A 16878-nucleotide genomic window follows, 5' to 3' on the forward strand; every position below is an offset into this window, starting at 1 on the left:
GTGTCCAGATGACATCATACCCACCGCGACTTTGAACAGGATGAAACAAATCCCAGTATTAAATGAATAAATTAATTTTATGCCATAAACGGAATTAATTAAAATTAATTAAATGTTTTTTCTCAAGCTAGCTATAAAGAGAGCCGCCTGTAATTTCAATTAAGGTTCCAACCAATCAGATTCACCGCTTGCTAGCCGGACGCTAAACCTGCAGCAGCTGTTGTTTCTGTAATCTCTACTTATGTCTCAGAAGCTGTTGTGGCGGGTCGTGTTTGCTTGTAGATAATGTGAGTAAAATGTTTTTAAAATGTCATTAGTAAAAAATGTAAAATGTTATTTATAGAGCTCGCCTCTTCGGTATATGTAAACAACAAAAATGCCCGGGTTATGTGCAATCTAAAAAAAAAAAAACCCTGTAACTTCCAAAACAGTCTAGAGTAGGTTAAGTTTAACTGCTAATTAACCTGTCATGAATATTGTGATAATATGTTTGTTTCAGGCGTATTTTGGTCCGTGCTTAAACATTCACTGTCTGTCTTAATTAAATATAGTTCAAATACAAGTATAACTGTAGACAAAACAGGTGGAACAAGCCGTGGCAATCATTCTGGAGGCTTCATTGTTGGGGCACTCATTGTAATTATTCTATTTGACATTTTAAAGGTAAAAAACAACACGCATATCGACCATAAATACGTTTCTTTCACAAACTGTCTTTGTATGAAGTAAAATATTTTTCTTTGTGATTTATCTTTATTATTTTATAAAGTATCTTCTGATTTAATAATCTTTATTTATTACTGCCACCTTGTGGTAAAAATAATTCCAGGCCTAGTGGTTTGCTTGTAATTTTATCACCTTAGCGAGGCTCTTCATATTTATAAACTAGTAATGTAGCTCACAGGAAGCGTTTAAAATGTTTCCATTCATTCATTGTCTGTTTTACCACCGCTTTATCTAAGTCAGGGTCGCCGTGGTGGGTACAATTCACGGGGCGAAAGTACATGTAGGCTTCACTTTCATTTATTGTATAAATGTAATCAAAACATGATACACACAGGACAAAACTTTTAAAGGTTAACCAAAATGAACATACTGAATCACATTTTCAGCTCTAAGCATCCCATGCAAAAAATCATTTTAAACAAGCATCTACCCACTGCAGTACAACCAGTCGGACATATATATAATATCACATTGATGGCATATTAAATAAAATATATAAAACACAAGTTGTTTTGTGCTTATCAAACTAATATAAGAACCTGTTGAATGACCAAGATAAACCATGCAAATTTATTCGCAAATACAGTAAACTTTTAAATCAAGTGCTAACAGAAAGTTGTTTGAACTCGCTGAATCAATAATTTTACATTTGTGCATATGTGAACCGTTATGAACAAGTCAGGACAGTTTTTTTTATATTAATGCAAACTACTATTCTGCAACAAATAACTGACCTTCACCACCATAGTATCAGCTCACAGAATTCCTTATAACCAAACACATTTTAGTCTCAGATGTTGGACAGGTTAATTCATCAAGTAGAATTTCAGGTCAACATACTTATGTGCATGTGTGTGTTTTTTTTTCTGCACGCAGATAAAATATTTTATTTTTAAAACCCTGAGAAGAAAACGTTTGGTAATATGTTGTACACAGCTGAAAAAAATGTTCTTTGCTGCCTAAATAGCAGGAGTTTTAGACCTGTCCAGCAGGTTTTCCTTTGTGGCTTACATTGTCCATACAAAACAGCTGAAAGAGTAAAGTTGTTATGCAGGGACCAAATGTATTTACATATGCAAATATGCTACTAATCTAGTTTAAAGTTACAATGAAAAATGTCACAGTGCTTGTTCAGCGCTAATACATTTTAGATTGAACTAAACCATCAAATTATTAAAAGTGAACTTTAATGGATGCTAATTAAGTGCTACACATAGAAAATCCAAAAACCTTATATTGATTCCTAAACTGTTTGCATTCACAAAATTCAAAAACAACTGTAGACAAATAGTACTTAACAGTTGCTCATAAAAAGGTCATCATGTGACTATGCAGTGTGTGTTTCTTTTAGGGTACACAAAAGTGATACTTTAAAGTAGCTCTCAGTACATATATGCTGTTTGTGCATGTAAATAAAACATTCTGGAAAACGAAATACAGCATGTTCTATTGTAAAAAAAACAAATGTCATTTAATTAAGGCTCCAGTTTACTTCTACAAAACACTTCTGCACAGTATTTTTGATAATGATGCACCCAAAATTTTTAAAAGTATTTAACACATCTGATGTACTGGTAAACACTTGTATACCCATGCCAGCACAGTCTTAGCTTTTTAAACACAGCTATAACAGGGGTCTGAGCACAGAGCACATTGAGCAGCCCTCTTTAGTCAGTTCTCTTGTGTGACTCATGCATGGAAGAGGCACAGCATCCTCTCGTCGAGCCACTGTATTGTACTTGCATGTCTTTAGGTGGTCAGCCATGCTGGAGATGTTGGCAAATTTCCACTCATTTACCGTTCCAAAAGCTGTGCTAAATCTCCATACCTGAAAAAATATAACCAGAATTTACTTAAGGTGTATGAACATGCAGGTATTTCTTTAAATAAATTAATATTTATTTGATTGCAAGAACTTAAGATTGCTTGCCTTGTCATAAATCTGCCAAGATGAGGATCCATCTGCATGTCTAATCTTTGCCCAGAGCAAGACCACCATACCACGAGATTTTAGCAGACTGGCACAAACATCCCTCATCCTACGAGACACCCGGGACAGCTGACACAGAGTAAAGCCATCCAAAAAGCTTGCAACATGCTGCAGTAGCTCAAAGGGCAAGCTACTAAGGTGGTCACAGTGGGATCCGTATTGGCAGAGTTTCTCACCTGGTCGTGTGGCTAAGCCAGACTGAACACCAAATGAGCCCAGGTAGCGGTCATGAATGATTCTTGAGCCTTGCACACTTGGACAAAATCTTCTCTGGGAGAAAGTACAGCCATAGAATGCCAAAGGGCACCTGTGTTCCATCCATCCATTCAGGCCAGCATGAATGTCACCATGAACATTTTTAAAATGAGACGAGAACTCATCCCGGCGAAACAGCTGCCCACAAACAAATGTGAACATGGAGCGCTGCTTGGTCTGGTAGCGAGCCACACACTCTAGCACAAGGTCCAGTCTGAGTGTGTGGAAAGGGCTGGGGTTGGACAGCTGTGGGCTGGCATGGTCACAGGCAGACGCAGAGGCAATGTCACCCACCATGGTGTTAGTGGCCAGTATAGCAGAGGGAAAGGAAAAAGTCTGTGTGCCAAAGTCAATTCGATATCCATCCACAAAGCGGCTGTCAGAAATGCCTCTGCCTCCCGGAGAGTCACCAAGACAGAAAAGTAATGCAGCAGTAATTAAGTCAATACCATGTAGGCCTATTGGATCGTCCAAAACCTCTAAGTCTGAAGTGTCCACTGCTTTATCCTCCATTTTAGCCCGAAGCAAATAGGGATTGGACAGAAGAGTTTTCCTTCCATTATATGTAAACATACTCATACCTCGAAGCACTTGTAGGTTCTGAAGTTTACGCTCCAGCCACCGGTCTTCAATTTCAACAGGCAGCTGCTGTAAAACATTGTTTTGTACTAAATCAGGCAGAGGCATGGGATGAGGAAGTGGTAGAGGTGGCGATGGGGGTATCTCTTGTTCCCGTGCCATGGAATGATGAGGCAACATTGGCCGAATGTCTGAAGAACCAATATTTATCTCTCTCTGCATTTCAAGTCTGACATGACCATGACCCCCTACATTAATAAATCCATTACACAGAGCTTGTTCACTGCCATTAATATTGACATTCATTTCCTCCTCCTCATCAGTGGACAGATCTGCCTTCCACTCCGTCCCATCATCTTCAAGATTTTCTACCCCACCTACAGCACCCAGCTCACACTCTGAGTCTGTGTCACTTTCTTTTATTTGCTCATTCATACAGAAATCCCCATTCCTCTGACAAGCTGCATTTGAATCAACATTTGCACCACTGAGGTTTTCCATAATCAAGTCAATACCTTTGTTTGCACTGCTGAGAATATCCAAAGCTGCTGCTAAATTTCTGCTTTTCTCTACTGAAGCCTTGTAAAGTTCATTAAATGCCTCCCCATGAATTTCAAGAAGTCCATTTCTTAATTCCACATCCTGGATGCTTGGGTTTATCCCTTCATTTTCCTCATCTACAGTTTTAGCCACTGTGGTTGTCACTTTAAGAGACTCAAGCAACATGCGTTGATCTTGTAATGCCAATGCCATATCTAATTGTTCCACATCATAGACCTCCTTACTCAAGTTCTCATAAGACTTGCGATCTGCGTAGCTCACAGGCCACCGGTTCCATTCCATTGTGCAGCACACAACACTTGCCGGACATATTTTCAGGTGCTGTGCCATTTTAATTCTTTTAATTGTAAAGGGGCATCCAAATCCACTATTAAGGCAAGGCACTCTTTCATAAGGGCACAGTAGGCGATGTTCCTCTACTTTACATAAGTGGAAAACTGCTCCACATACAAGAGAACAACCCACAAGGTCACATGAAACACCAGTTTCTGGTCTCGCCATACATCGTCTGTTTACACAATTCTGGCAATGAGCATGTAGTTCATCCATTATAAATTCAAAATAGAGGCAGGAGTTATTTCAGCAAAGCTTGGCCACAGGATCTACCTGCAAAGATAAGGAAACAACATTTACTACTAGTAACAAATTATGCAATTGGTTTATGTTCTTTGTCCATCCATGTAATGGATCAATCAGATTGTTTGCCCTGGAAAAAAGGTGAGCAGGAGGATGATATGAAAGTTCCCATTTTTTCCATTCCTTTAACAAAAAAACCCTGCTCTTTGATATTCTGACACCCTGTCTACATGAGGACCATGAAATCATGCTGTCCCAATTATTTAACCCCTGTTCTTAAACCGACTTTTGGTCTGTATGACAAAGTTGATTTACAACATTATTAAACCATTGAAAACTTAATAATGACCCATAATTTGCATCAGCTATGATATATAAATACCAACCATAGAGGTTGTGTTCAAGCAAACCTGCCTGGCTGTGGGAGAAAGCCCAAGATTTCATCCAGAGGCTTCAGCAATGTGGATGTGAATAAAAAAAAAAAAAAAAAAAAAAAAGAACCCTGCAAAAGACTTACAGGAGGACCTGTAACACATTTATTCCAGTATTTAAGATGATCACTTAACAACCAAGAACTTCATAGCTAGATTCTTAATGCATGCCACTCTTAACCAAGAACCACACAAATAGTCGGCTGGAATACGACAGATAGAATTTAGATAGGCCTACAGAGTTCTGGGACACAGTTCTATAGAGTGATTAATCAAAACTGGAACTATGCAATTTGTCTGGTGCAAGAGATTAAAAGACTTGAGTGACAGAGGGACTAAGCATGAAGAGAGAGTGATGTGAGAGTTAGGCAAAGATTTTACAAGAAAGGTGTCTGAAGCTTGTTAGCTCTTACTGAAATTCTTATTAGAGGTTATCAAGGCAAAATAATGTTCCACTGAGTACTTTGGGTTGAATAATAGTGCACATAGACATTTGTCTAGAGAACTTGCTTTTTTATTTAAACGTATTTATGTTAACATATGTCATCATAATTGCTTTATTGTATTAATAAATATTCTTTCTCTGTTTACTGAGACTTACTGTTGTGATTTTTCTTCTTTAATTCTATTAATAATAATAATAATAAATCTATTAACCATAATATCTCTAAGACGGTATCACTGAATTTTAATTTCCAACTGTGTATGTGCTGTGTGGTATAAAGATTGTGGCATGTTACACCGTGTGCCCATTACCTATGTCGTTGCTTCTGTTTTTTTAACAGTGCAAAAAATGCACATTGCCCTGGATTGTCTATACGTTACATCCCTATCACCAATGTAATTTGTGTGTCCACTCCTGCCCTAGAATTACATGAAGTAACATGAAAATACCATGGAAGTGTGTTTACTGGATGTCTGCGCATGTCATTTCACAACCACAAGACCTCTTGAGTTGCATGATCATGGTGCTTTTCATTATGTAGGGCAGCCAAGTTATTTAATTTCTGAACAGTGTTATAGAAAGGCAGTTTTTAGGCTTTAGTGACAGATTTTATAATAAAACTGGGTACACTTGAGCAGTAGCTATAGCGATAGCTATTTATTAGTGTTAATAATTCCACAGTAATCAACACAGTACAAGTCACTGTAGGAGTGCATCAGTAAACATTGCGAAAGTGAACCTGAGCCAAGAACATGTTGAAACACATGACTTGATTTCAAAAGCACAATAAAATTTCATAACCGTTGTGAAAAAGACACTTAATAAAAATAGAAGCGGTTCAGCTTAAAGTGCATTGGAAATATTAAGCAATAACTGTTTGACATTAATGTTACATGGTAAACAAAAAACGAAGCATGCGCGATAAATCACTGGCTGACTAAGCAGTTTAGCTACCTAGCTAAAAGTCTGTTTACATTTTAAAATTGTATTTATTAATTATTAGTCGAGTGTTAGTTCAGTTCCTTGCGTTACAATATTCACTTATCTGGCATACCAGAAATGTTTCCGATACTATTTTATCTTGTAGAAGAAAGTTGTAAGCCAACAAAAACAGTAAAGCTAACTATGCTAACGTTGGAGACAAGTCTTTATCTAGTAGCTAAGGCTGCGTCTCAAACCTGTCACTGAGGTTCTGATATAGTACGTCCAATTAGTAGCGACACCATATAGGTGTCGCTTTTAATTTGACGAACTATTTAGTACAGTAGTGTGCGATTTGAGAGGCAGCCCAGTCCTAAGTAGCATGCTAGCTAACAAGTTAGTTCACAAAAACAATAAATGTACTTGCCGTGGCAGTTTGTCAGGCACCACTTTAAATGTGCTGCTGCTGTTCATACACTTTTAATTGCTATACAAATCTAAAACATATAGTTTTTTAGACGTTTTTAATGTTCTAGCGTTTATCTGGCTATCTGTTATTGATTTATCCGGCCGGCTGATATTGACGCGCTGTTGCGGCAGAAATTAATATTCATGAGGCGAAAGACATTCTCCTCTGTAAGTGGCGCGTTTTGACTCCGCCCAGCCCCAAACCCCGCCCAGTACAAACTACGTGTCTAATAAAAGAAAACACCTGTCGCAGAACATCAAGACTCACTCGAGCGCCAGAAAAAACACGAAACTTTACTGATTTGGAGTTTTAATAAAGATGCGGCACGGTGTTGCAGCAACACTAGTTCTGAAGACTTGCAAGTTGGTCTCCTTGAACATTTTAAAACATTCGGAAAGTGGATTTGCACTTGTCCTTGTCTAAATTATTTATTAGACAATTAGTGCCTTGTCTAAATTATTTATTTTTACATATCTCCTCTTTGCCCTAACAATGTGTCTGACAGCAAACAATAATAAAATCACAGATTACAAAATTATCAAAAAAAAAAAAAAAAAAAACTGCACACAAAGACAAGCTTATTTTAACTTCTAAAAAAATTATTGTGTCTGGGAAGGGTGTTCATATGTACATTGGCATTAAAAAAATAATTGCCCCTTTCTGTTCTTTTTTTTTTTTTATACTTGTCACACCTAATAATTTCAGATCTTTAAACAAAATATAATTAACCACAAAAAAATTAAACAATCATTTTAGTAATTTAAGGCAACAAGCTATCCAACACCAACTGGACCATAGTTGGACCCCTAGTTACTTTTTCAATTAATTATTAAAATGTAAATAATTAATGTAATTATTGGGCTCAGGTTGTCTTGAAACACCCAGGCTTAATAACCGCTAGCCCTGCTGAATCAAAATCACTTAAATAAAACCTTTCCATCAATGTAAAGAATGCTAAAATTGTCTAAAAAAGCAGCACACTGTAAAACATATGAAAGAAATTTCAAAAGTAATTGAAACATAAAAAGTGTTATGGAAAGTGTTACAATGCCAAATCTGAGGCTCTGTAACTTCTGCGCAACACAGTAAGAGCCATTATTAACCCAGCACAATTACTATATGGGCGTATTGATGACTGATTCAGGAGGACACAAAGGTCCTGTTACTTCAGTCGTAAAGTTTACACAGCATACCACAATAAGAATATAATGCCAAAAGTCAAACATATTGGTGGTAGTTTGCTAGTGTAGGAGTGGTTTGCTGCTTTAGGGCCTGGGTTACTAAACATAATTGCTGTAACCACTCTGACAAATAATTTCAGTATATCAGATTGTGATCAAAAGGCTCAAGTGGGTTATGCAACAAGACAAAATCCTAAATGGAAAAAAAAGTGTTTTGACTAAAACCCTATTAAGATGATGTGGCAGGAATAAATGGGTAGTTCATACAAGAAAGCTATCTAATGTGTATAAACTAAAGTCAAGAATTTGAAAAATTCCAAAAATTCCAAAGCAATGTGAAAGACCAAACTCAAGTTATTGGAGCAGATTGTTGGCAGTATCAGCTATTGAGTTTAGTTTAAGTTTTTACTTTTTCACACAGGGCTAGTCAGTCTTTAATTAAAAAGAAAAGTGTTTCTTTTGACTTTTTGAATACTTTATGTAAATAAGTGTGACATAAAAAAGAAGAAATCAGGAAGTGGGCAAAAACTTTATGGCCTAGAATGTTCTTGTGGTCTTAGGTGGCCACATCTGAAATGTGGTGGATATTGGACAGGGTAAGCTGGGCCTCTTGGGGTGGATAGGATCGTCTGCTTAGTAGCCACAATCTCCCAAACACACCAGTAATAAGCAGCAGAACCACCAACATTCCTCCAAGTACAAAGGTTTCCACTGAGGGCACACTAACATCTAAAAAAGAAATGTGCACAGAACTATCAGTTGTTTGTCACTAGGTAAAAAAATGAACATACGGACAAAGATTTAATCAGGTGTAAAACATTCATTAGTTAAAAAGCATACAGAAAAACGTACCTGTAGGACTTTGGTCAGGGGTAACTTGAAGTTTTTTTATTGGTCCATAGGAAACAGTGTGAGACATAGTAACATCCCTGCGTGAACGTGATGATGAATTCTCAACAGAACAGTTCTGCAACTTGAAAGTAACGCAAAATTAGAAACAATTAGGAACATGAAATATTAAGTTAGATATACGTAGAAACATAAATACAGCTGAGAGAGTTTTTGCCTCATCAGATTTCTTCTATTTTTGATAATTTGTCACTTTTGTTACATTTCTATACATTTTTATATTTTCCAGCAAATTTTTATATAAGATGAAGACAATGCAAGTGAAAACAAAATGCAGCTTTTAAACGATTGTTCCATTTATTGAAGATAAAGATTTATTGAAAACCTGTATCACCCTGTGAAAAAGCCAGTTCTAACCCCGCAAAACTTATTAACTGGTTGTGCTATCCTTGGCAGTAAAAACTTTAGCTTTATGCTGGATGTAATGGCCCCCATTTCTTCCAAAAAGTTCCACCTTTGACTCATCAGTCCACAAAATATTATTCCAAGAGTCTTGGGGGTCATCATCTAGATGTTTTTGACTTGTAACTCTCCCATCGATACCAGTTTTGTTTCTTGGTTTTTGCCCAGTGTTGTAGCATCATGTACATTGACCTCAGTTGAGGCCTGCAGATGTTCATCTGGGTTCTTTTTTGTGACATCCTGGTTGAGCTGCCATTTTTGTTGAGTTGTGAAAACCTCCTGGAAAGGTTCACACTTAAGTTTTCTCCCTGTTTTCTCACTGTGCTTTGCTAGTGTCCCAGAGCTTAAGCAATGAGTTTGTAATATTTCCAAATTTCAATTATTTAGTTTCGCATCTGTAAATGAATCTGTTTAGAATGTACCATTATTTGCTGCTTTTTGAGAATGCCTAGCTTACTTTTTATTGCCAGATTTAACAGGTCTGGCTGTAATCATGTCTTGGAAGCACTGAAGCACTGAATGTTTTACTTAGAGAGTGGTACAGAGAGTGGAATCTTACAGCCTGACATGCTCTTGCACTGCTGTGGCAGATCTGGACGTTGCAGTGGAGGAAAATGTCAGTATACGAACTGCCCACAAACTTGAACATCTGGATCCTAAACAGAGCCTCTGGGCCTTGTCCATTCTTTATCACTTCTAATGTCTGGTCAGTTTCCAGCAATGGGCAACTAGTTAGAGAAAATATGTGCATGTTATTTGCTTTATATACAGTGTATCACAAAAGTGAGTACACCCCTCACATTTCTGCAGATATTTAAGTATATCTTTTCATGGGACAACACTGACAAAATGACACTTTGACACAATGAAAAGTAGTCTGTGTGCAGCTTATATAACAGTGTAAATTTATTCTTCCCTCAAAATAACTCAATATACAGCCATTAATGTCTAAACCACCGGCAACAAAAGTGAGTACACCCCTAAGAGACTACACCCCTAAATGTCCAAATTGAGCACTGCTTGTCATTTTCCCTCCAAAATGTCATGTGATTTGTTAGTGTTACTAGGTCTCAGGTGTGCATAGGGAGCAGGTGTGTTCAATGTAGTAGTACAGCTCTCACACTCTCTCATACTGGTCACTGAAAGTTCCAACATGGCACCTCATGGCAAAGAACTCTCTGAGGATCTTAAAAGACGAATTGTTGCGCTACATGAAGATGGCCAAGGCTACAAGAAGATTGCCAACACCCTGAAACTGAGCTGCAGCACAGTGGCCAAGATCATCCAGCGTTTTAAAAGAGCAGAGTCCACTCCTAACAGACCTCGCGTTGGTCGTCCAAAGAAGCTGAGTGCACGTGCTCAGCGTCATATCCAACTGCTGTCTTTGAAAGATAGGCGCAGGAGTGCTGTCAGCATTGCTGCAGAGATTGAAAAGGTGGGGGGTCAGCCTGTCAGTGCTCAGACCATACGCCGCACACTACATCAAATTGGTCTGCATGGCTGTCACCCCAGAAGGAAGCCTCTTCTGAAGTCTCTACACAAGAAAGCCCGCAAACAGTTTGCTGAAGACATGTCAACAAAGGACATGGAGTACTGGAACCATGTCCTATGGTCTGATGAGACCAAGATTAATTTGTTTGGTTCAGATGGTCTCAAGCATGTGTGGCGGCAATCAGGTGAGGAGTACAAAGATAAGTGTGTCATGCCTAAAGTCAAGCATGGTGGTGGGAATGCCATGGTCTGGGGCTGCATGAGTGCAGCAGGTGTTGGGGAGTTACATTTCATTGAGGGACACATGAACTCCAATATGTACTGTGAAATACTGAAGCAGATCATGATCCCCTCCCTCCGGAAACTGGGTCGCAGGGCAGTGTTCCAGCATGATAATGACCCCAAACACACCTCTAAGACGACCACTGCTTTATTGAAGAGGCTGAGGGTAAAGGTGATGGACTGGCCAAGCATGTCTCCAGACCTAAACCCAATAGAACATCTTTGGGGCATCCTCAAGCGGAAGGTGGACGAGCGCAAAGTCTCGAATATCCGCCAGCTCCGTGATGTCGTCATGGAGGAGTGGAAAAGCATTCCAGTGGCAACCTGTGAAGCTCTGGTAAACTCCATGCCCAGGAGAGTTAAGGCAGTTCTGGGAAATAATGGTGGCCACACAAAATATTGACACTTCAGGAACTTTCACTAAGGGGTGTACTCACTTTTGTTGCCGGTGGTTTAGACATTAATGGCTGTATATTGAGTTATTTTGAGGGAAGAATAAATTTACACTGTTATATAAGCTGCACACAGACTACTTTTCATTGTGTCAAAGTGTCATTTTGTCAGTGTTGTCCCATGAAAAGATATACTTAAATATCTGCAGAAATGTGAGGGGTGTACTCACTTTTGTGATACACTGTATATATATATATATATATATATATATATATATATGTATATAAACAAGCAAAAAGTACAATATAAGGCTTCTATATTAAATAATTAAATAGAATTAAATAACTGAAGATCTGCTGTGTGTTGCTGCCACTTCTGAAATACTTTAAACAATGTACGAACAATGTAAAAATACTCAGTGCCTTACTTACTTTTTCCAACTGCTATGCCATCTCTGTTTGTTCCAGTTTGGGGCTTTAATTAATTACATTAATAAATAACACATTTAAGATTTTTTCGAGAGAGATGGAAGCACATGCACAAACCTGTCTTTGATGAACGTATACTGGATATTGCTGTATGGATCATTGTTCGGTGTGGCCCAGCATCTCTCTGCTCTGAGAATCAAATTACCTGGTATCTGCATGACAGGAGTCCAAACAATATAGTCAGTAACTCATTAAGTAAACACTGTCAGCAGATGCTCAACAAAGCTGAGTTTGGAACTTCCAGACAGTATTCAGAGTGGTGTTTCTAGGAATGTTTTGAGTCTTGGAAATGTTCTTATACCCATTGCCTCTCTTAGCTTTTGTGACACTCACCTGGAACACTCACTGGGTCGTGTTTATATATACATTACAGCTAAAGCAAATGTAATTATTGAGTTCCCAATGTTTTAATCATGTTGTAACCCAACTTTAGGTCATACAGACTAGCAATAGGTTTTATGAGCAGCAGTATTATTATATATTATAATTGTGACATGGCATTATAAACAAAATGTTCTGCTACTCTAAAATACGACATTCATTTTCTTTGTTCAATTTCTGCATAATTTAACTGATAAAGATTCAAAGTCTAGCCCTGTAAGTTATAAATCTTTATTTTGTTTAGGGGTTGGATATTTCTGATTGGAACTGTGATTACAGGTCTACAGTAACCCAATTTTTGACACGTTTACCCTTTCAGCAATTTATAACATATACAAACCATGTAAATTTTCACATAGATGCTGTCTTCAAGCATCAAAGAGGGAACAGTGGTCCATTTATCTTCAAAGTCCTCATCTTTATAGAGCAGCATGGACACAGAGAAATTTCCATCTTCTGTGTTCAGTGTGATGGTCCTGCAGAGCACAGGTTGTTAAAAGGCGTTCTGAAGGATGCAAAAGGACACTTAATGAATAATGGAACACACCCTTCAAGTGTGTTCCTGAAAGTATACTTTAATTACCATTGGTTACCTCTTTTGTCTAACATGAAAAAAAACATAATTAGTTTGAGGTTTAGTGCCATTTTAGACAAGACATTTTAGTCACTGGATCAAGCCCCACCGCAGCCAGGTTGCTGCTGTTGGGTCCTTGAGCAAGGCCCTTAACCCTCAATTGCTCTGAATATACAGTATACTGTAACTGTAATGTAAGTCGCTTTGAATAAAGCCGTCTGCTAAATGCTGAAAATGTAAATGTATATATGAAGGTTCAGGTTTAAATACAATAAGCTTTATACTGAAAAGACAGCTTTATTTGCATAATTATATCCTTGATGAACTGATCATACAATGCACACCAGACTCTTACCTGACATTAACTTGGATCATGTTCTCCCCATTAGGTTGCTGGACCATATAGTTTAGAGGGTATCGACATCCAAATGTAATGTTGACATAGCTCCTTGTGATGATCTCTGTTTCATTATTGTGAATTGTATTGGTAAACATTATGTAATCATTGTCAGATGCCTAGGAGTACAAGAAGGAAAAAATTTACAAATCATATGTTGGGAACCCTTTTTTTAATGAATACTGATAGCTGGTAGGTAATTTGTATGACCATTTGATGGGCATTTAAAGGGTATCTGTAACACAATATACATTCATACAGATTACTTAAAGAATAAAAACTATTTATTTAAAGAAAAAATGTTAAAATATCATTTAGTCTCTTAGATACCCCTTTTCTGATTCCTATGTTACCAGTTTTTATGTAAAACCTTTATGCAAAAGTAGGCTTTAGGACAAAAGGGGGTGGGGGAGGTACCAAAATGTTCATTTGCAAACAAAATCAGTGACAAAAAGTGCTTGAATAAGATCATTTGTATGCGTGTGTTTTTGTCTAATCCAACAATATCTAATCCAGTGTAGGTCTACTTTTAACAAAAGAGCAAAGAAAAGCCTACAAGAGGGGAGCAGGAATATTTTTTATTCTGACAAAGCAGCATTAAACTTTTGCTGGCTTTACGAGAAATGCCTTTGCATTCTAAGTGAGCCTCTTAATGACACTTATGGTCTTAAGTACAGATTTATACCCTGCCAAAGTGAAACTCATCTTCTCTGCAATGGTACGGCTGCGAGATACTCTGCAGGGCTGAATAAAAGAGGGAGTACAAAGTGTGACACTGAATTATGGTTAGCCTATTCACTACTGTTGAAAAACTGTAATCATTTGCATATATATCTCAGTAATTTAAAGCTGTCTGACTACAGGCCCTCCCATGCAGATCCTAAAACCTCTCCAGCCGTCTAAACCTGAGAGAAAGAGGCAACACATGCTCATTTTCTTTCAGCCTTGCCCTCTATGCATTTTCTAAAATAATAATCCCATGGCAGGTCAAAATCCATTCAGTGGATTTGAGAAGACCCCTTTACTTTTTTGCATGATTTACTGTGCTGTGGATTTGATTTTAAAATGACCATAATTCTCATTTTCCCCAACAGTCTACATTTAATCACCCATAATGACAAAATGAAAAGTTTTTAGATCTTTGAGTTACCAGTTTTTTGCCAAATAACGCTTGCTGATCTGCCCAAAGACCGGATTTTTCATCTTATTAGACCAGAAAATCTTTTTCCTGTCCTGTACGTGCCATTTCGCAAAACACCATGTGGGCTGTCATATACCTTTTTCACAAGTGGCTTCCATCAAGGCTTAAATTATTGAGTGCTGCAGAGATGGTTGTCGGTCCGTCAGGTTATTCTATTCTACACAGGCCCAGTTTGCCAGATGGTCAACTATAGTAAGTTTCAAGGTTGTGCAATGCTTCTTACAATTAAAAAAGGGCAATGTTGTCCTGGAAACATTTAGTCTTAGATATTGTTTTATGTCCTTGCCCTGCTCTGTCTTGACACAACTGATCCACAGACAGTTCCATGGACTTCAAGGTTTGCTTTTTGTCCCAACAATGCAGTGTAAATTATAAACCCTTATTGACCCAGATGTGTGCCTTTTCAAACAATTTCCTACCAATTTAATTCTGGCTCCAGCACAGCATCAATTGGCTATGCCTTTAAGGGAGAAAAAAAGGTAAAAAATGCATTGCCTCAGTACAGAGCGACCTTCAATGTCTGGTCGAGACATCTGCACTAGCAATGGATGATTTGGAGAACCTGCAGTTCACCTCACACAATGCAGCTTTTAGTGAGTCCATTGTAGGCTGGTGAAAAGATGTGACTGGCGACAACACATGTGCCAAAGGGGGCATGTTATATACTAGAGACGACTACATTTGGAGCAAATGTGGGGGAAAAGACTTACTGTATTGGTGCCACAATCTGTAAAATTAGTCTTAATAGTGAAGACATAGTCCTCCTTAATCTGAGCTCCTCGACACTCTGGGTCATTTAGGTGCAAATCCCAAATCTGAGTTGGAAAAAATGAAGAAGAAAAAAATATGTCCACACATATGTGTAATATACAAAAACCTAACGAAATGACAAACATACATAAACTGGAGGATCCTTGCTGAGAAAGAAGGCACTTGGAATCAATACTTGTATGTGCTCATTGGTACAAATGACAGTTTCATTCAGTTCTGTTAGAAAAATGTAAAAATAAAGAAAACAAGGTTAGCTATGTAAGTCAGAACATAAACGACAAATATCGATGCAGTATAGCTGTAAATAATAAAACAACAACCTAACTATTGGTTGGAGTATAAGCATATGTTTATTATAAATTCAGTATACAGTATTTCATGTTTGATGATATTTTACCTGTTATACTTAGGATTGAAACCGCTCATTTTTAAATATGTATTTTATGATTGGTTAAATAACTGTTGGCCAAAGTGACCAAAAAACTTTTTTAGGACAGTTACAGATGCAATCACAAATTATCATTATTGTGGAAAAACCCATGGGATCAGTAGACATTGCTATATATTTTAAGACCACTTTTTTGTAAACAGTAGTTTTTCATTTGCCTGTCTGCAACAGTATCACTAGATAATGTCAACGTTCATGAATAAACATTTATGAATTCAGATTTATCTAGTTAAAAAGCAGACTTACCCTCTTCGTCAAGATATACAGCTGGTATAAGTGTCCAAAAAGTGAACAAACACCAAAATAGTGCCAATGAAGCAGGTGACATCTTTAAATACTTTAGCTGCTCTGCTTATTCACAACTTAGATGTCTTGATTCTGTTTGGCTGGTTCACTAAAATTTGTGTATGGTCTCACCTATTCACCCCAACTGCTAGCCAAAACAAGACGTTGTGTTTGTAGCCCTTGAAATACGTCTCTAATGAAGTAGGAGCCTCCCTCCGGCCTTAAAACCACCAGCTTGAATTGATGTCTGGACCAACAATGAGATTCCACACATGAGTAGAGCATGCTGAAGGGAGTCCAAGGTAACAAAGAGCAAAACAGATTTGGGGTCGTTAGAATGAAAATACTACTGCCAGTAGACACCTTACAACCATGTCTTAAACCACCGACCAATAAGGAGTCTGTTCATCATATAAAGGAAACAGAGAGCTGCAGGGTGGTATACTGTTTAGTCTGAATCTTTTGTCTGTAAGGGTTTTAAGAAGCAGGGATAAAGTTTTACTGTTTCAGGAATCCCAATCACTTGTGTGAAAAGAAGTCTGGCCATAAAGTCAAGGGCAGTTCACTGCTACAATGGTGAAGTAGCTGGTATCTGATTGTAAAATGATGTGAAAAGAGAAAAGGTTGAGCTGGTATTAATAGCATCAAAGTTAAAACAAACATGAACTATTAACAAAACTAAAAAGGCAGATGTGTTCTTTATCTTTTAATATCAAAGCAAT

General features: G+C 37.7%; 2 protein-coding genes across 3 annotated transcripts; both read right to left on the reverse strand.

The window, feature by feature from the left end:
• Positions 1 to 1007: 1007 nt before the first annotated feature.
• On the reverse strand, positions 1008 to 7019 carry fbxo30a (F-box protein 30a). 2 transcript variants are annotated; one of them, XM_063007134.1, is made up of 3 exons: positions 6912 to 7019; positions 2657 to 4717; positions 1008 to 2554 (listed from the first exon to the last, which is right to left on the reverse strand). In XM_063007134.1, the coding sequence occupies exons 2-3, from the start codon at positions 4658 to 4660 to the stop codon at positions 2351 to 2353; spliced, it is 2208 nt and encodes a 735-aa protein (XP_062863204.1). In that variant the 5' UTR covers positions 4661 to 4717; positions 6912 to 7019; the 3' UTR covers positions 1008 to 2350. The 2 variants fall into 2 exon arrangements, with proteins under 2 accessions (XP_062863204.1, XP_062863205.1); XM_063007135.1 differs by lacking the exon at positions 6912 to 7019 and having other exon boundaries at positions 2657 to 4916.
• Positions 7020 to 8690: 1671 nt separating this feature from the next.
• On the reverse strand, positions 8691 to 16199 carry si:dkeyp-110a12.4 (pancreatic secretory granule membrane major glycoprotein GP2). Its single transcript, XM_063007948.1, has 11 exons — positions 16118 to 16199; positions 15551 to 15639; positions 15363 to 15467; positions 14137 to 14195; positions 13635 to 13686; positions 13410 to 13570; positions 12821 to 12956; positions 12157 to 12251; positions 10005 to 10173; positions 8987 to 9107; positions 8691 to 8863 (listed from the first exon to the last, which is right to left on the reverse strand). The coding sequence occupies exons 1-11, from the start codon at positions 16197 to 16199 to the stop codon at positions 8691 to 8693; spliced, it is 1242 nt and encodes a 413-aa protein (XP_062864018.1).
• Positions 16200 to 16878: the final 679 nt, after the last annotated feature.

Source organism: Trichomycterus rosablanca, chromosome 13, assembly GCF_030014385.1.
Source record: "Trichomycterus rosablanca isolate fTriRos1 chromosome 13, fTriRos1.hap1, whole genome shotgun sequence".
Lineage (NCBI taxonomy): Eukaryota > Metazoa > Chordata > Actinopteri > Siluriformes > Trichomycteridae > Trichomycterus > Trichomycterus rosablanca.